Genomic DNA, 19754 nt, shown 5'->3' with positions numbered 1-19754 from the left:
TCATCATTCTCTTTTCATAGGGGAGTCCTAAGAGGCTAGGGAGACCAGGTCACTGGCCTAGTGAAATGGAAGACAAGGTCCTAACTCCAGAGCTCAGGTTCTTTCTAAGATATTATGTCCTTCCTCTGACTGGATCATGAGTTTTACTCGCAAGTGGACTAAGAAGTTAAATTCTTTCTCTATGTCCCTCTACAAGGGCTTTTTTTTTTTTTTTTTACGAGTCCTTTAAGCATTTCAGAACTCTGGACATCCTGTTTGCATGACAATGTCTTTTTTATTATATGTACAACTGTTATCTAAGAGGCACAGCCCACAGGGGACCCAGAGGGCTCAAGGACTCTCCAAACCTCAAGAGAATTCCATGAACAGTCAGCACACTGCTATCAGCAAACAGTAGATTTGGTAACTTCAATGCCTATCAGCTACAAAGCTGGACAGACTTCCTATTGCTGAGCAGATGAGCATATTTAGTAACACAAGTATCACAAGGAAGGCAGTCTCCACCTAAATCATTTATTTATTTTTTATTTCTCAGAAGCAATTAAAACAATCACAAAGACTCACATTTCAGAAAGGGCTTCCTTTACTTCAGGAATCTTTTCATGATACAAGCTAGTATGTTTCATCAAAAAATGAGCAACCGGGTTTTTATAAGCTCATTTAATCAGCGGCTAGTCCCACCAGCTTCAGCTCTTCAGTGCCTTGCGGGAGAGCCTTTATCTGGAATCACTGAAAGCTTCCTCTGTACTCCCTGACCTAATATGCTGGGAACAATACAAGTGGGTTACCCTGTCTAACCACTGTCCTAATATTAATAACCATGTTGGGCTCAGAGGAATGCTTTCACAACTACTAGAGTTCCTTTTCTTCCACACTTGTGTGAATCCTGAGAATCTTTTCTAAATGAAAGACTATCTGACAGCTATAATCTAGAGACATCTGGTCATCTAGCAGTGTGTGAAAACACTGGATTTCCACATCTATGTAAGTGTCCCAGGGAAGCCAGCAAGGCTTCAGTCCACAAAGCCACAAGGACTCTCAAGACAGAAATACAGGTGCTTGGAGCTGGGGATATGGCCTAGTGGCAAGAGCGCTTGCCTCATATACATGAAGCCCTGGGTTCCCCAGCACCACATATATGGAAAACGGCCAGAAGGGGCGCTGTGGCTCAAGTGGCAGAGTGCTAGCCTTGGGCAAAAAGAAGCCAGGGACAGTGCTCAGGCCCTGAGTCCAAGGCCCAGGACTGGCAAAAAAAAAAAAAAAAAAAAAGAAATACAGGTGCTCAGGAGCCCCAAAACAAACTTCAGCCAAGAAATACCTTCAGGCAAGGATAATCCAAGTATTTACAAAGCTTTATCATGACTCAATGGGGAAATTCTTTTTCAATTCCAAATCTAGAAATGGATGCCAAAGACACCTTGAATAAATGAATTTCAATGAAAGAGTTAACTAGTTCACTTGTTCTGTTCCAACCTATTTCTGATAAGCATGCTTTCTCCAAAACACCATTACATCACCTGAACTTCAGAAAGAACCAGACCAAGGTGGCAAAAAAAACACAGGTAATGGGTCTATCCTTATTTGAAAAGGGCCAACTCTATTTTGGTACGAAGCATGGACCCTAGACCATCAGATATTTGCGAGTTATGTTTTCTATGTACAAGGCTCTTCTATCTACCATATTCATTCCAGAGTTCTTTCTTAACCAGCAAGCTCACTCATCAGGATTCTTGATTCTTCTTGATCTAAAATATTGTGATTGAGGTGGAAGAAAAATGAGGGAGGAGGTAACAAGTTTGACAAGCAATGTACTCACTAACTTATGTATGTAATTGTAACCCCTCTGTACATCACCTTGACAATAATTTTTTTTTTAATATTGTGGTTGAGAATCTATCCCAGGTACAGAAGAACTTCTTTTGGAGGGAAAGACCAACCAACATAGCTATGTTAGTCCTAGGTACGTGGTGATGACTCACAGGCCACACACCTAACCACATACCTATTCTCCAAGAATCCAAAGAGAACACAAAAACCTGCACAAACCACCAAATGTCTCCTTGTGCTTTATTTATGTCAAGACTTGATATTGCTATTCATGAATTTATTTGTCTGATTGTTTGGTTCTACAATATTCCAACAAAACTCTGCTTTTGTAATTCATGCCCACATCAAGTAGTAAAAGAAACAGGCAGACACATTTCATAGGTTTCTATAAAGAATCTGTGTCAAAAAAAGCCAATTAAGTTTAACGTTTTCTGGAAACTTCTACCCTCATCCTGTACTGAAGCTTGAACTCAGGACCTGTACTCTTCATCAGTGTTCTTGCTGGTGCTTACGCTCTATTTCAGCCATAACTCCAATCCAGCGATTTGCTAGTTATTGTGGAGATGGTGTTTCCAAGGCTTTTCCGCCTGGACTGGCTTCAAACCAAGATCCTCCAGGTTTCAGTGTACTGAGTTGGGAGGATTACAGGCATGAGCCACAAGCACTGATGCTCAACTTCTGCCAGCTTCATGAATCCCTTTTGTTTACATAAATACTCTTTACCATCCTATTCTGGTGCTAATTTTCAAGTTCATTATCAATATCCTTAAATAGCAACACCACTACTTTTCCATCTAATTTTCCATAACTTCCAAGATACTTTCTCTAACTCCTCCTTAGCTGTCTATAAACTTCTGACACCACTCAATTACCTTTTTATTGAATCAGAAAACAGAATTCATCTTACCAAGTCCCACCTAAGGTAGTAGCAGGAATTCTGTGCTATGTTCTAAAGCACAAAGACAACACTGAACACTCAACCAGGGCACGCTCAATGGCATAATCTGGTGTTGTTCTGGAAGTCTTTCCACCTAGCCACCACTGCAGATCTGTTTGCAAGATGTGGGAGGGTATGGGGGCAGTACTTGCTACACTCAATTATTCTACAATCACTTCACCTCAAGTCTATTCCGTTAAGTTATGAGAAGAGAGGCAAACAGGGACAATTTAAGACCTGGGTTTCTGTTCCAACAAAGGTTTTGCTCTATCACCATAGGTAAATCATTTGAGTTCACTGTCCCAGTATCTTCAATTCCAAGATGAAGAAACTGGGTTTCCAGTGATTTCATGCCGGTAATCCTAGCTACTTCAGGAAGCTGTGATCTAAGAATCACAGTTTGAAACCAGCCCAGGCAGGAAAGTCCGTAAGACTCTTCTCTCTAAACTAACCAGCAAAAAAGCAGAAGTGGAGTTATGAGCCACAGCTCAAGTGGTAGAGTGTAAGTTTTTAAGGAAAAAGCAAAGAGACATATCACACCAGGTCCTGAGTTCATGTCCCATGCATACACATGAGGAAAAAGAAAAATTGGATTTAACTCTCCTTAAAGTTTTCTCCCAACTCTAAAGCTCCTGTAGTTTATGCAATTTCAATCTCTTCCCATTTTGAAGATAAATAATCATCAGATAACAATGGTCAATTAGCCTAATTTTGTTTTTGTTTTAAAGAACCCAACTTGAGATGCTTTCTGGGCTTAAGTTTTATTTAGGAATAATAAATCCCAAATAAGAATGATATGGAGAAAATATGTTAGGAGGGATGGGGAGGTGGAAATGAAAGAAAGAAAAAGAAAGGAAGAAAAAAGGAAAAAAAAAAGTCATTCAGTCACATACTAACAGTGGCTAAATAGAACCTCCAATTAACCCTTAGGCTAGTTTGTCAATAATTACTCAAAACATCACTGGCTTTCTAAAATAGAAATATGTATGGTTGTTTCCTTCTCATTACGAATAAAAAGCACAACGTCTAAAAAATAATTTAAAACATTAATTTACAACTTCAGAGAAAGTGGCATGGAGAGCAGGAAAACTCTGTACAGCTCGCCAAAGTCATCTGCACTGAAGTGTGTTTGAGACCTAAGAAACAAATTATTATTCTAAGACCTGAGAAAAGCACATGAAGCAGGTGACATCTACAGCGTGAAAGCACAACTGCCAAAGGAAGGAGATTGGCCAGGAACCCTCAGGCAACAGGTCCAGAGGTCGCTAGGTGCTGCAGCCTCCGGAGAGGAGGGGGGTGTTGGTCACTGTCACTTCACCAGCTGCGCTCCCCCCAACCCTCACGACATCGCCTCGCCCCTGCCCCCATCCCTATCCCACGCCCCTGCGGCAGGAATCTTCCCGACCGTTCGCTTCCACGCAGGCCCTCACACCGCTCCACACCGAAGCCATTCGAAGCCGGTCTCCCGCCCCCGCCGCCATCCCCGCCGCAGCAGCCCCGCATTCCTGTCCCTGCCATAGCCCGATCTCCGCCTCAGCCCTGTCCCCGCAGCCGGTTCCCTGCCTCAGCCCAGTCCCGGCAGCCCGGTCCTGGCCTCAGCCCCGTCCCGGCCTCAGCCCCGTCCCTGCAGCCCGGTCCCCACCCTTAGCCCAGTCCCCACACACCAGTCCCCGCAGCCCGAACCTGCCTCAGCACCGTCCCCGCGGCCTGGTCCCTTTTCAGCCCAGTCGCCGCAGCTCAGTCCCGGCCTTAACCCAGTCCCGTCTCGCCACAGCCCTTGTTCCCGCGGCCCTGTCCCCGCCTCGGTCGCGTCCCCGTCTCAGCCCGGTCCCCGCAACCCCGTCCCTTCCTCAACCCGGTCCCCGCAGCCCCGTCCCTGCCTCAACCCGGTCCCCTCAGCCCCGTCCCCGCCTCAACCCGGTCCCCACAGCCGCATCCCTGCAGCCCCGTCCCCGCCTCAATCGGGTCCCCACAGCCCCATTCCCGCAGCCCCGTCCCCTCCCAAACGGGTCCCCGCAGCCCCATCCCCGCAGCCCCGTCCCCGCCTCAATCGGGTTCCCGCAGCGCCGTCCCCGCCGCTCACCTGCACCTGTTTGCGGAAGTGGCGCGGCCCCGACCCGACCCCCGGCCAGGAGCAGCAGTAGCGGCAGCAGCAGCAACGCCGGCGGCCCCGGCATGTCGCCCGGCGCGGCGCGGCCCCCCGCAAGGCCGTCTCTCGGGTCGCCCTCCGGGGGTCCGTCCGTCCGTCTGCCAGTCGGTCCGTGCGCTGTCTCAGGGACTGCTCCGAGATACACGGGGCTTCAGCCAAACCTCAGCCCGGCTCCTTCGGCCAAACCTCAGCCGCCGCTCGGGCCACAGAAACCTCACCATCCTTCCCGCCCGCCGGCTGCACCGCTGTCGCCCCCGCTTCTCAACAGCAGCAACGGCAGCAAAGCTGCGGAGCCGCGGGCCCCGGCATCCGCGCTCCCGCCGCCATTATGGGCCACGTCACGTGACGTAGCACGGAGGCGGGGGGCTGTGATAGACAGCCAGGCTGTCCAACCGTCATTCCACAGCGGTCATGGAGGCCCCGCCCCTTGCCTGAGGAGGAGGCGAGGCGTCCGCTGGTGGTGCGCCCCCTGCAGACAGAGGAGTGAGTGGGCAGCAGGTAAGACAATTATTTTAACACTTAAAATACAGGGAGATAGATCACCCATAATTTAACCTGATCTTTCTCAGGCTTTTATGCCACCAAGAAAAATAGGCTTTTTTCCCTCTTCTGACTTTTCGTGTCAGTGTGTGTGAGTGTGTGAACTCAGGGCCTGGGTGCTCCACCACTTGAGCCACAGCTCCACTTCCACTTTTTTTGTGATTAATTGGAGATAAGAGTCTCACAGAGTTTTCTGCCCGGGCTGTCTTCAAATCGTGATCTTCAAATCTCAGCCTATTGAGTAGCTAGGATTACTGGCTACTCAAGTGGCATGAGCCCACTGGCACCTGGCTCTCTTATGACTTAAAAAAATTTTTTTAGGCTTTCCTCTCCTTAGGCTGACTGATCCTACCCATCCTTATCAGCTTTCAAAGAGCTTTGAGTTTTTTAAATTATTATTTCAATTCAGCAAGAACAAAATGCCTCTTCCCTCTTCACCCAGTGACTCAGCTCCTGAGCACAAGCTGGTCTCTCTGCCAAGCAGCCCTTCCAGTCCTCTCTTGTCCAACTGGCACACTGGTCTTTTTATCTGTCAAGACACATCCGAAATATGACTTCATCAAGGAAAATTCTTCCTTCATCCGTGGCCAGGATCAGGACTCTCACCTAGTGCCCCACCCTGGGCCTAGACCCACAGTGATCCCAGGTGCCATGTGACCGGGAACAGAAGCTCCTTGAGGACCAGTAACTGTTGTCTGCTTCCCTTGGGATTCCTCAGAGCTTTCACAGGGCCGGCCTTGAATTGGGTGTTTTCTGAAGGAAAGTTACCAGGCTGGTGTTCTAGGTTCCAGAGAGGAGTAGCCACCAGATGATATGGAAATTAGAAAAATACCCAGCTTTCCTTTCTGTTTTGTGCCAGTACTGCAGTTCTGGGGCTTAAACTCAGGGCCTAGGTGCTACCCTTCAGCTTTTTGTGCTCAAGATGGGAAACTACCACTAGAGCCACAGCTCCTACTTGGAGATCACAGTCTCACAGGGACTTTCCTGATCAAGCTGGCTTTGAATTTCAATCCTCATATCTCAGCCTCCTGAGTATTTAGGATTAGAGATATGAGACACTGGCTCCCCACTACCCAGCTTTTCTTAAGTAGCCTTTATGATCTAATTTGTGCATGAAAAAAAAAACAGATTGGAATTTAGTTCGATGGAATTTTCCTTACGGGGCAACAGTAGAACCTCCCCAATTCTCTGATCTCCCCCCTCAAAAAATATATATCCAGTGATTACCCAGCAGAGAACACACAGACAAGCCAGGGAACATTTGTTGGATGACTGAGTCAACTGTCAAATACCTATGAACAACATTTGACACTCAAGGAAAACATCCTTCACTTTTGGCTGATCTATGTGAGAAAGGAAAGCAAAGGTCTAGGAAAGAGCTACAATCACCCCACCTGTGCTTCTGCTTCTATCAGGAAGCTCAGAGCTTGCGTTCAAGGAAGGACAAGAACACTCAGACTTGACCTGAGCTGAGATGGGCCTAGTGAAGAACCTGCTTCATAAGCCTTCTGGGAGTTAATCATAATCGGGCACACTACAGTGACAGCCATTGTACAACACAAGGCAGCTTTTGTTATTATTTGAGAAAGCCCCAAAGTGTTATACACAAACACACACACACACACACACACACTCACACAGCTTTTGCTGGGTACACAGAGCAGAGTTGAAAGTACACATTCCTCAGAAAGTGACTAATGGAAATCTTAGCAACTGCCCCCTCGCTGCCTTTACCAGGGCTACTTTTGGCCAAGTTCTTCCTTTGAAGACTTCTAATTAGAGAGCTTTTTTTTAAAATAAAAAACACCTGTTGGCTTTGTGAAGTCTCACTGAGGACTCAGAGTCTTTAGCACCATTTGGGATTGGATCTCTGAGATTACAAGTCATGTGTGTTTCCATGTGTCTCTACATCTTGGCACCCATGCATGGCCTTTTCCAAGTTTTCCTCCCAGCCAACATCACAAGGAAGACCCTACAGGCAATGTATGTCCTGCCAGCAGGCTCTGGCTGAGGTCTGCATGCTGGATGATGGAGATGATCAGCTAGGAGATCTGCCACACCCAGCTGGGTCCAATGGGGCCCTCCAGGAGGGTCCTGTTGATGAGACAGTAGAGCGGGCTGGAAAGCCAGTTATGAACTCTTTAGGGATTTTGCATGCCAGTTTGGTTAAACACAAACATTACTAAAAACTAAATTTTATAGGAGAGATGTAAGGGGCCTGGGAATATGGCCTAGTGGCAAGAGTATTTGACTCTTATACATGAAGCCCTGGGTTCAATTCCCCAACACTACATATACAGAAAACAGCCAGAAGTGGCACTGTGGCTCAAGAGGCAGAGCGCTAGCCTTGAGCAAAAAGAAGCCAGGGACAGTGCTCAGGCCCTGAGTTCAAGCCCCAGGACTGGCAAAAGAGAGAGAGAGAGAAAGAGAGATGTAGGGTTTCATGCCTGTAATCCTACAGAAGGTAGAAATTGGGAGGATATGGTTTGAGGCCAGGCAAGTTAAAACGATAATGATACCTCCTTCTCCCCCCTCTCAACTAATAAAAGGTCGGGCATGGTGGTGCATGTCCACCATCCCAACTGCACAGCAAGGCAAATAGGATCTCAGTTCAGGCATAAATAAGAGACACCCCCCCCTACACACACACACATCTCCAAAATAACCTAAGCATAAAGAGGAAGGGGGAGATTGCTGATTACATGATTTAAAATATCCAGTTTTGTAGCTGGGCACTAGTGGCTTATGCCTATAAATCTGAGATACTCAGGAGGCTGAGATCTGAGGGTTTTTGTTTGAAGCCAGCATGGGCAGGAAAGTCAGTAGGACTCTTTATTTCCAATTCTTGACTGAAAAGCCAGAAGTAGAGCCGTATCTCAAGTGGTAGAGCACCAATCTTGAGCCATTTTAAAAGCTAAAGGTTCTAGGCCCTGAGTTCAAGCTCCACTACCAACACACACACACATACCAGTTTTTAAAAAAAAACAAAAAACAAAAACATTACAGGGGCTGGGGATATAGCCTAGTGGCAAGAGTGCCTGCCTCGGATACATGAGGCCCTAGGTTCGATTCCCCAGCACCATATATACAGAAAACGGCCAGAAGCGGCGCTGTGGCTCAAGTGGCAGAGTGCTAGCCTTGAGCGGGAAGAAGCCAGGGACAGTGCTCAGGCCCTGAGTCCAAGGCCCAGGACTGGCCAAAAAAAAACAAATTACAAAACATACAGAGAAACAGGAAAATTTGTATCTGTGTAAACGTTAGTTGGAAGACAAGAAAGACTTCAGTAAATGAAAGACATCCCATGTTCATGGATTAGAAGACTTAAGATAGCACTTCCCAAATTTATCTACGGCTCTGATGCAGTCCACATCAAAGCTCCATCTGGCTTCTTTTTGGAAATTGACAGATTTCCCAGGCACCGATGGCTCATGCCTGTCATGCCTGTTATCCTGTTAGGTCTACATGGGAGAATCACCCCTCCCCCTCCTTGTGAAGGACAGCACATAGCCTTATCAGAAATCACCTGCCCCAAATAGGGAATTACTTGTAGTCAATCACCTGGCTATGAGTTAGCAAAGGACCCCAGGCTCTGAGGTCGCTTCCTCATCCTCTGAGGTCACACCTTCTTTGGACAGTGAGAGATTCTCCTGGCTCAGAAAGTACTTCTTCATCCACTGTGGTCATAGCTCCCCGCCTTTTCCTATATAATCTCTCATATATAATCTCTCAAATATACATTCCCTCTTCTCCCTCTACACACTTACATTTGGTGCCGGCTGGGAGTTAGAGTTTTTCTAATAGACTCTCTTCTGCCTGGACTACATGCTGGTCTCATTTCAGCAATTTTTACACTTACTAAGGAGGCTGAGATCTGAGGATTGAGATTCAAAACCAACTTGAGCAGAAAAGATCCTAGGACCTTTTACTTATTTATTTTTTTATTTTTTGCCAAACCTGGGGCTTGAACTCAGGGCCTGAGCACTGTCCCTGGCTTCTGTTTTTGTTTTTGTTTTTATTTTGCTCAAGGCTAGCACTCTACCACTTGAGCCACAGCACCATTTCTGCTTTTTCTATATATGTGGTGGTGAGGATTCAAACCCAGGGCTTCATGTATACGAGGCCAGCACTTTACCACTAGCCCATATTCCCAGCCCACCCTAGGACTTTTATCTCCAGTTAACCAGCAAAAAGGCAGAGGTGAGGCTGTGGCTCAAGTGGTCAAGTGCCAACCTTTAGTGAAAAGGCTAAGCAAGGGCATGAGGCCCTGATTTCCAGCTCTAGTACCAGAAAAAGAATAAAAAGAAAAGACACAAGTGTGAGTTAGAACGCGGAGAAATCAGAGCCCTCATTCATTGCTTGACAGAAGATAAAATAATGCAGCTACATTGGAAAACAGGCAGTTCTTCAAGGTATTAAACCACTAGGATTATAGGCATGAGCCGTGGACTCCTAGGTTCTTTTTTGTGGTGATAAAAAAAAAAAATACTCTGAAGTCAGCTGGACACCAGTGGCTCATGCTTGCAATCCCAGCTAATCAGGAGGCTGAGATCTGAGGATTAAGCCAGCCCAGGTAGGAAATTCCAAGGAAGTCCATTTGACTCTTATCTCCAGTTAACCAAAAAGTCAGAAGTGGGAGCTGTGGCTCAAGGGTAGAGCTCCAGCCTTGAGCAAAAAAAACTCAGGGTCAGTGCCCAAGCCCTGAGCTCAAACCCCAGGACACACACACACACACACACACACACACACACACACACACACTCACTGCAAATAGGAACTAGTTGGCTTAAGTGGTAGAGTACCTGCCTAGTAAGTGTGAGGCTTTAAGTTCTACATTTGGTGCATTATGTCTCAATAAAGTTGTAATTCAAAAAACAGAGGCACCAAGCACCAAAAAAAAATTGATTCCTCATTATTTTACTATATTTTACTTACTTATCTATACTCTTGTAGTTATTTGCATTTAAAATTTGTATAAGGTAGGAATAACAATAGTATACCTCTTCTCAACTCAGGGCCAGTTGATAATACATCTTGATGAGGAAAGCTGATGTATGTTTCCACCAAGGAAATTGGCAAACATCTCTAACCCAGATCCTCCCACCCCAGAGCCCAGATTCCAGGGGTCTTGTCATGGCAACCCTTGTGGCTTGACTTGACTCTTGTGGTTGTGTTACTGTAACCTAACCTTACCTAACCTTAGGTAAATAAGGAGTTGTAAAGGTTAAAAGTCACCTGACTCTCCCTAGTTCTCTGCCAATCACATCCAGTCGATAAAAGACCATAACTGACATTGACTCCATGAGGTACTGGTTCTCCTCACCTGGGCGGCCTTTTCCATCCTGTCTAAAGTTGTATACCTTTCAGAGTTGTATGCCTTTCAGAGCTCTGAGTACTCTCCTTTAAGGCAATTGAAGGAGGGGGGTGGGAGAACCCAGCCTGATAAAGTATATGTCTAACAAATTAACGCTTGTAATATACAATCATAATTTACACTGCAGTAAAATGATGCTATCCACAAAGTAATTACAGGATTTATTCAAAGTATAATGGGATGCTGGTAATCCCAGCTAATCAGGAGGCTGAGATCTGTGGATCATGGCAAAGACAGCCCAGGCACAAAAGTCCATGAGATTTTTTTTTTTTTTTTTGGCCAGTCCTAGGCCATGAACTCAGGGCCTGAGCACTGTCCCTGGCTTCTTTTTGCTCAAGGCTAGCACTCTGCCACTTGAGCCACAGCACCACTTCTGGCCATTTTCTGTATATGTGGTGCTGAGGAATTGAACCCAGGGCCTCATGTATACAAGGCAAGCACTCTTGCCACTAGGCCATATTCCCAGCCCCCATGAGATTCTTATCTCCCGTTAACCCCAGAAGCTGGAAGTGAACTGTGGCTCAAGTGATAAAGAGCTAGCCTTCAGCAAAAAAGCTCAGGGACAGCACTCTGGCTGAGTTCAAGCCCCAGTACTCACACACAACAAAAGCCATAGTATGAACCACCATTTAACAGTGCCTTACAGAAAACTTTTTTTTTTTTTTTTTTTTTTTGGCCAGTCCTGGGCCTTGGACTCAGGGCCTGAGCACTGTCCCTGGCTTCTTCCCGCTCAAGGCTAACACTCTGCCACTTGAGCCACAGCGCCGCTTCTGGCCGTTTTCTGTATATGTGGTGCTGGGGAATCGAACCTAGGGCCTCGTGTATCCGAGGCAGGCACTCTTGCCACTAGGCTATATCCCCAGCCCTACAGAAAACTTTTGATATGTCAGACATAGCTTTAAGCACTTAACAAGAAATCCCTCTTTAACTCTTATCTAATTTTAGAATGTATTCATCACTCATAACCCTTGACAGCTACTCACCTTCTTCCGGTGTCTCTGATTTGGCTCCTTGTGGATATTTATAAATGAAATCTTACAAGATGTGGCTTTTCTGTGAGCTGTTCACTATGATATCCTGTTTTCTCTTCTCCAGGTGTGAAGAAGGAAACAGCCTTGACCAAAGTCACAGACTCATCATGAATAGCGAAGTAGGATCAGAGTCAGCCAGCCTGCCTCTGGAGTTCTCCATAAATCTCACTAGCAAAACTGAATAATAGTTCAAGTGGTAGAGAGTGCTAGCCTCAAGCAGAAAAGAGATTAGTGACAGTGCCCAGGTCCCAAGTTCAAGCCCCAGGACTGGCATACACACACACACACACACACACACACACACACACACACACACACACACACCTCACTGAACTAAAAACAAAAAACAAAAAACTGAATAATAGGGCTGGGAAAGTGGCTTAGTGGTAGAGTGCTTGCCTTGCATGCATGAAGCCCTGGGTTCCATTCCTCAGCACCACATAAACAGAAAAAGCCGAAAGTGGTGCTCTGGCTCAAGTGGTAGAGCACTAGGCTTGAACAAAAAGAAGCCAAGGACAGTGCCCAGACCCTGAGTCCAAGCCCCGGACTGGCAAAAACAAACCCTGAATAATGTCAACAGCAAGGCTTGGTAGTTCACCCCTCTAATCCCAGAATGCAGGAGGAATTCCAAGCCAGCCTGGGTCACATAGCAAAACCCTATCTTAAAAAAAAAATGTTCAACATCCCTGGCAGTAAAGGAAATGCAAATAAAAACAACCCTGAGATACCACCTCACTCCAGTTAGAATGGCCTATACTCTGAACTCAGGCAACAACAAATGCTGGAGGTGATGCGGGGAAAGAGGAACCCTTCTCCACTGTTGGTTGGACTGCAAATTAGTACAACCACTTTGGAGAACAGTATGGAGGTTCCTCAAAAAGCTCAACATAGACCTACCCTATGACCCAGCCATACCAGTCCTAGGCATCTACCCTGAACAACAGGTCTCAGGATATCAAAAAGACATCTGCACATCCATGTTTATCGCGGCACAATTCACAATAGCCAAAATATGGAAACAACCCAGATGCCCCTCTACAGATGAATGGATCCAAAAAATGTGGTACCTATACACAATGGAATACTACATAGTGATTAGAAATGATAAAATATTGGTATTCGCAGGGAAATGGTCAGAACTTGAACAAATAATGTTGAGCGAGACAAGCCTAGAATACAGAGAACCAAGGGGCATGATCTCCTTGATCTATGACTGTTAAGGTGGGGGTGGGGGGGAACAGTAGAGATCAGGTCTGCGAAACAAAAAACTTCTTGTCAAATGGTATTTCCCACAGGTTTGGGTCAGCGACCTTACATTATGTATCTAAAACCAAACAACTACTAAACATAAAAAGGTCTAAAATAGACCTCTCAGTGGATCACAATAGCTCAAAAGCTATGTATGTATGATCATATAAGACAAGGATAAGCAAACTCTATTGTTGTCGTTATATTTAAAGTTCTAGGTGAATTTCCTTTGGTATATGCCATGTGGCTACTGTATATGTTTTTTGGTACACTGGGTATTGTATATATGCCTACCTGATCTAGGGAAGGGAAAGAAAAATGAGGGTGTAATATATCACAAGAAATGAACTCACTGCCCTATTATGTAATTGTACCCCTTTTACACAACACCTTGTCAACAAAATTTAATTAATAAAAAATATTTCAAGCAATTATGAAATAATGATAATATTAATTCAGTTTACTAAGTGTAATGAAACCAGAAGGCAAAGAACAAAACAGAACTTAAGATTATTTTTATTCTATGTTCAATGTTATTTGTATTCTATATTCTTTACTCTGTTTTTCTTGCCCCCAGGCCAATCCAATCAAAAAAAAAAAAAAAGTAAACCATAAAAGAGTAGAGCCGGATGCTGGTGGCTCACATCTGTAATCCTAGCTACTCAGGCGACTGAGATCTGAGGACCAAGGTTCCAAGCCAGCTAGCCTAGACAGGAAAGTCTGAAAGACTTTTTTTTTTCTTTATTTTGTTTTTGCCAGTCCTGGGGCTTAGACTCAGGGCCTGAGCACTGTCCCTGGCTTCTTTTTGCTCAAGGCTGGCACTCTGCCACTTGAGCCACAGCACCACTTCTGGCCATTTTCTATATATGTGGTGCTAGGGAATTGAACTGGGGGGTTGATGTACATGAGGCAAGCACTCTTGCCACTAGGCCATAGTCCCAGCCCCTCTGCAAGACTCTAATCCCCAATTAACCACTAAAAAGCAGTGGAGGTGTGGCTCAAGTGGTTGAATTCTAGACTTGAGCAAAAACCAAAACCTCAGGGACAATGCCCAGTTCCTGAGTTCAAGCCACATGACCATCTAGAGAGAGAAAGGAGGGGCGGGAGGGCACATCTAAGTGCTTTTTCAAATGTGAGATGTGGCTCCATGGGTACCCATTAGGTTTCACCTTGTGATAGGGTCAAAGGCAGGCAGAGAGGCAGAGGGAGTGGAGGTAAGGGCCAAGCACTCCCCATGAGCCCATGGTTGCTCAATAAGCCTTGTCTCCTGACAAGGATGGAATCTCTCCCTTGGAATGAAGGCTTGTGTTTTACATGTCCAAGCCTTCCCACACTGAGAAAGCCCCAAGACAGAATCTTGGTAGTAGAAAGGCTCTCTCCTCCAAACACTAAGAACCGACATATGCTGTGGGCCCCCAGCCTCCTGGCACAGGTGCCAGGGTGCCATGTCAGCCACATAATGCCCCTGGCAGGACCAGCCTCCACTTCCCAGCCCCCTTGGGGTGTGGCTTATGCACTGAACCCCACTCCCCAGCTCTCCTGTGCTGCTCTGCTCCCAGAGGCTCTTCGCCTGCTCAGGCTCCTGGTGGATCAGAAGGTTCTCAGAAACAACTTTGTTCTTTTCCATGGGTTTAGTTGGACCAGGGGCTGGTCCTAAACTTGTGCTTCCTACAGAGACTGAGCTGGAGCTCTTCCTCAGGCATTCCAGAAGGAGCTCTTACACGTCCATCACTATACTCAGAGCAGAATGCACCACGCAAACTCAGCCCTTGTCCCTCCGGTACTTTTCTCAGGCTGGGGACCAAAGTCATTCAGTTGGTTACCTTGAATGTACTATAAATGATGCTAAGTGCCCTGCTCTGCTCAGGACAATCAGAGAAGGCTTCTCAGAGGAGGTGATATTGGAGAATGAACAGGACAGTAGTAATTGCAAAAGGAGGAGGAGGAGGGCTGGGGGCATGGCTTAAATGTAGAGTACTTGTCTAGCAAGTGCCAAGGCCCTGAGTTGAAAACCCAGGAGGGGTGAGTGTGTGTGTGTGTGTGTGTGTGTGTGTGTGTGCATGTGTGCATGCGCATGCACGCGCGTGTACATCCAGGGGCTTAAACTCAGGGTCTGGGCCCTGTCTCTGAGCTGTTTGGTCAAGGCTGGTGTTCCACCACTTGAGCCACAGCTCCACTTCCAGATTTTTGGTGGCTAATTAGAATTCAGAATCTCATGGACTTTCCTGCCTGGGCTGACTTCAAGCTATGATCCTTAGATCACAGCCTCCTTGAGTAGCTGAGATTATAGACATGAGTCCCTGGTGCCCAGCTTTCGGGAGAGTTTCACAGGGCGGAAAGAGCATGGGTCTTGATGGTTCACATCTTCTAGGATGGAGTGGAGTCATGTCATAGCTGGACCTCAATCTGGTATCATTGCCAGAGCCCAGGGGTGACACAGGGTGGTGGGTGGTGGGTTGTGCCCTGAGTTGGGTATAGAACTGGGGGGTCACTTGGACTGTGGTAGATCAGGGCTGGCTCTTTCCACCCGCCCCCTCCCCCAACCTTTCTTCTTGGGGTGGGGAAATGCACATTTTCTCCACAGAGATTGTCACTTCACTCACTTGGGGTGCATGGGCCAGATCTGGGGGCAGCTTGTCTCTAGAAAGAAAGACAACATCTTCCTGGGGCTCCCCAGTCCATTGTCTGTGAGTGCAAGACTCTATAGAAGCTTCCAGAATGCAGACACCGGCTCCATGGCTCCAGACCCTCCCTCTGCCTCTAGACTCTTTTTTTTTTTAAATTTTTATTGTCAAACTGATGTACCGAGAGGTTACAGTTTCATACGTTAGGCATTGGATACATTTCTTGTACTGTTACCTCCTCCCTCATACCCTCCTCCCCCTTCCCCTTTCCCTGCCTCTAGACTCTTGTCTTTCTCAAGCCCCATAAGACAGCCACGAAAGTCACAGGGCTCTTCATGATGTGTTAAAATGATTATTTTATGGACCATGGTTTCTCTTCTATTTTTTTTTTTGTGTGTGTGTGCCAAAATTAAAAAAAAAAAGAGGCTGGTATTGAACTCAGGACCTCTTGCTATCCCTGGGGTTTTTGTGCAAGGCTGGTGCTTTACTACTTGAGACACAGCTCTGCTTCCCTGTGGTCTCCTGTTATAGAGGGCATAGGCTCAGTGCATACCTGCCCTTGCCAGTCAACCCACAATCAAACCCGCCAGGTACCTTGTAATGACTTTTGGGCACATTCTGGGAACTAGGATAGGCAAAATGAAGTCCCTACTCTCAGGGAAGTTTCTTCTAGGACAAGGAGAACTAGAGCCACTGAAATACTACCCTTGCCCAGTCACTGAACCTTTCCTCCACGCCCATAAAACCAAGGTTGAAGGCAGGGCTTGGTGACTCACACCTGTAATCCCAGTGCACAAGAGGTGGAAGTAGGAGGATCCTGAACTCCAGATCAGTCTGAACCCCTGCATGATGGCTGGGTTGGGCAGGTGTGGTTGAGACCTTGGTCTCCCTCAGGCCTTTCAGCTCCTGTAACAGCTGTACCATCTCTGGGCCTCCCTACACTGGGTTGCAGGAGATTCCGGGAAACCAGGACAGGAATCTACAACAAATCACGTCCTGGGCTGGAGCCTTGGGCTAGGTCCCACCTGGGCCCCTCTACCTCCTTCAAAGGGCTTTTGTGTGGTGTGTGTGTGACTAAGTTTAAGCCCCATACAGCCAGCAGATTTATTTTATTTTATTTTATTTTTAGGAAACAAAAAGAGAACAGACTCTGTTGGCCCCAAACCATAGGCTGACTCCTGAGAGAACAGATGAGAAAGCGACACACCTGTCACCCAGTCAGGGTCACAGTTCACCCCTAATGAGCCAGGGGCTGCTGTTGGCATGGATTTGCCTGGTGGCTCCACTCTGGGCTCAGAGCCCAGCAGGAAGCTGTGGTTCAGTCACAACCACCAACCTCCATGCCCCCATGGCTGGGGCCCCAGTCAGGGAGGCCCCAGGTGACTTCCTGCACCTCCCTTTGCTGCCTGTGTCCAAAGGTGTTTATTAAATGGGCTGGGCCAGCATCTGGCTACAAGCTCAGCTGGACTGCATGGCTCTCCTGTAATGCTCACTAGGTTTATTATTTTGTAGCAGAGGAAGGCGTGGAGATACATATTTGTATGTATATGTGGATTTGAACTCAGGGCCTCATACTTGCTAGACAGGTGCTCTCCCACTTGAGCCATACCTTTAGCCCTTTTTTTAGTTTGTTTTTCAAAAAGGATTTCACACTGTTGCCCTAGATGACTTTGATTGCCATCCTCCTACCTCTGCCTCCAGAGTAGCTGGGAGATGTGAATCATAGCCTCCAGCTTGTTTGTTGAGATGGGGTTTCACTAAGTTTGTGCCCTGGCTGGCATTGGACCTGTATCTTCCTGATCTCAGTTTCCCTGGGTAGCTGAGATTACATGTGTGAGCCACTGCACCCAGCTTGTTTTTTATTCTTTACTATATATATTTAAGGTATGCAATGCTTTGAGGGGTACATAAATATGAGATGGTTGCTATGGCGAAACAAATTAACATATACTCTGTGTGTGTGTGTGTTTGTGTGTGTGTGTGTGAGTGTGTGTGTTTGTAGAGCACTAAAATTATGCTTTCAGCAAAAATCCCCAATGCAATATACTGGGGATTGAACTCAAGGCTGCACACCTGCTAACTAGGAGCTCTACCATGTAAGCCATTCTTGCAGCCTGTTTTTGCATTCAAGTCTGCTTATCAGATAAGAGTGTCTGGCTTTTACCCAGGCCAAGCCTACAACCTCTGCCACCTGTGTAGCTGAGATTACAGGCATCACTACACTGTGCATTTGATTTCTCACTTGTTCATCACACATACAAATCAGCTCATTCGGGGCTGGGGATATAGCCTAGTGGCAAGAGCGCTTGCCTCGTATACATGAAGCCCTGGGTTCGATTCCCCAGCACCACATATACAGAAAATGGCCAGAAGTGGCGCTGTGGCTCAAGTGGCAGAGTGCTAGCCTTGAGCAAAAGACAAGCCAGGGACAGTGCTCAGGCCCTGAGTCCAAGGCCCAGGACTGGCAAAAAAAAAAAAAAAAAAAAAAAAATCAGCTCATTCCCACCCTTCCACTGTGTGTCCCCATTTCCTACCCAGCCCAGCCTTCTGGGAGGTGGTGGTAGGGGCTGACCATCTGCAGATGCTGCCCAGGGGGCAGGCTGGGAGCTGGGAGGTGTCAGGGCCTCACTCCTTAGAAGGCCCAGGTTACTCCACACAGGCCTGGACACAGAGATTCCAGTACAGACATGGACAGGAAGTCGGAAGGGGGTTAATGTGTGTTGGGAAGGTGTTAACAGCAGACACTCACATCTTGGTCAGAGGATGAAGCCCAAAGATGTCAAAACTCAGGAAAGAAAAATCACGTGAACCTGACCAGACAGGGGTGGCCATATCAGCAAAGGGAGAGCCCCATACTGCCATGCAAAGTAAAAGGAAAAAGTGTGAGCATATATGAACATGTGCATGCATATTCATGTTCAAGTCATACATATTCATAGGGCTGGAAGGAGAACAGTAACAGTGTCTCTCAATGATAGAGCAGTACATGTTTTTTCTTTCTTTTCCTTCCTTCCTTCTTTCCTTCCTTTCTTCCTTTCTTTCTTTCTGTGTGTACCTATCTTGGGACTTGATCTCAGGGCCTGGGCAATTTTTCCTAGGGCAATATTTGCCCACAGTTGGTGCTCTACCACTCAAGCCATAGCTCCACTTCCAGCTTTTTGGTGGTTAATTAAAGATAAAAGTCTCACAGACTCTTTTGTCTGGGCTGGTTGGAACCCTGATGCTCTGATCTCAGCCTTCTGAGTAGCTAGGATTACAGTCATGAGCCACTAGTGCTGTCTAATATTCCTTTTCAGATATTTATTTTCATGGGCGGGCCAGGCCATGTTTTATTTCTCACCTTGGTCTCTGGCCACTTGATTATTCACTGTTATTCTCACCAGCTTACTTGCTGGATCTGCTGCCTGCTGGGAGGTGTTTAAAAAAAAAAAAAGCAACCCTTTTTTTAGAGAGATAATTGAATCTGCTGAGGGAAGTGGGGTGTTTTATTTTTGGTGAGGATGGTTGGCTATATTCCACCTAGTCTTTTAAAATTTACCATCTGGCAATGGCTCTGAGCTTTTCACGTTTGTTATTCCACATTGTTCCTGGACAAGGTATAGATGCTGGAAGAATTTCATTCATTGTGTCTTTATTCAAGTCTCTGTGTTTGTGTGAGTATCTAAATTCAGGAATCATTAGAGAATAGGCTTGTTAGGAGATAAATCTATGTGATTTGGGAGCCCGATTCAGTGGCTCATGTCTGTAATCCTAGTTATGTGGGAGATGGAGACAGGAAGATTTTGGTCTAGAACCAGCCAGGGCAAAAAGTTAGCAAGACCTTATCTCAAAGAACAAATTGAATTGTGCTGGGAATGTGGCTTAGTGGTAGAGTGCTTGCCTAGCATGCATGAAGCCCTGGGTTCCATTCCTCAGTACCACATAAACAGAAAAACCCAGAAGTGGCACTGTGGCTCAAGAGGTAGAGTGCTAGCCTTGAGAAAAAGAAGCAAGGGACAGTACTCAGGCCTTGAGTTCAAGCGTCAGG

The 19754-nt window shown here is 46.5% G+C and overlaps 1 protein-coding gene across 1 annotated transcript in view; it reads right to left on the bottom strand.

Moving 5' to 3' along the window:
* Lmtk2 (lemur tyrosine kinase 2) overlaps positions 1 to 5250 on the bottom strand; it is a 78105-nt gene extending 72855 nt beyond the window's left edge. Inside the window, exon 1 of the mRNA XM_048367579.1 lies at positions 4848 to 5250. Within this exon, the coding sequence (XP_048223536.1) occupies positions 4848 to 4941 (94 nt within the window). The 5' untranslated portion in view covers positions 4942 to 5250. The remainder of the gene's footprint in view (positions 1 to 4847) is intronic.
* Between the last annotated feature and the right edge of the window lie 14504 nt (positions 5251 to 19754).

Source organism: Perognathus longimembris, chromosome 1 (assembly GCF_023159225.1).
Source record: "Perognathus longimembris pacificus isolate PPM17 chromosome 1, ASM2315922v1, whole genome shotgun sequence".
NCBI classification, from domain to species: Eukaryota; Metazoa; Chordata; class Mammalia; order Rodentia; family Heteromyidae; genus Perognathus; species Perognathus longimembris.
Note: the sequence above shows the minus strand (reverse complement) of the source record. Positions and strands in the feature narration are given on the sequence as shown.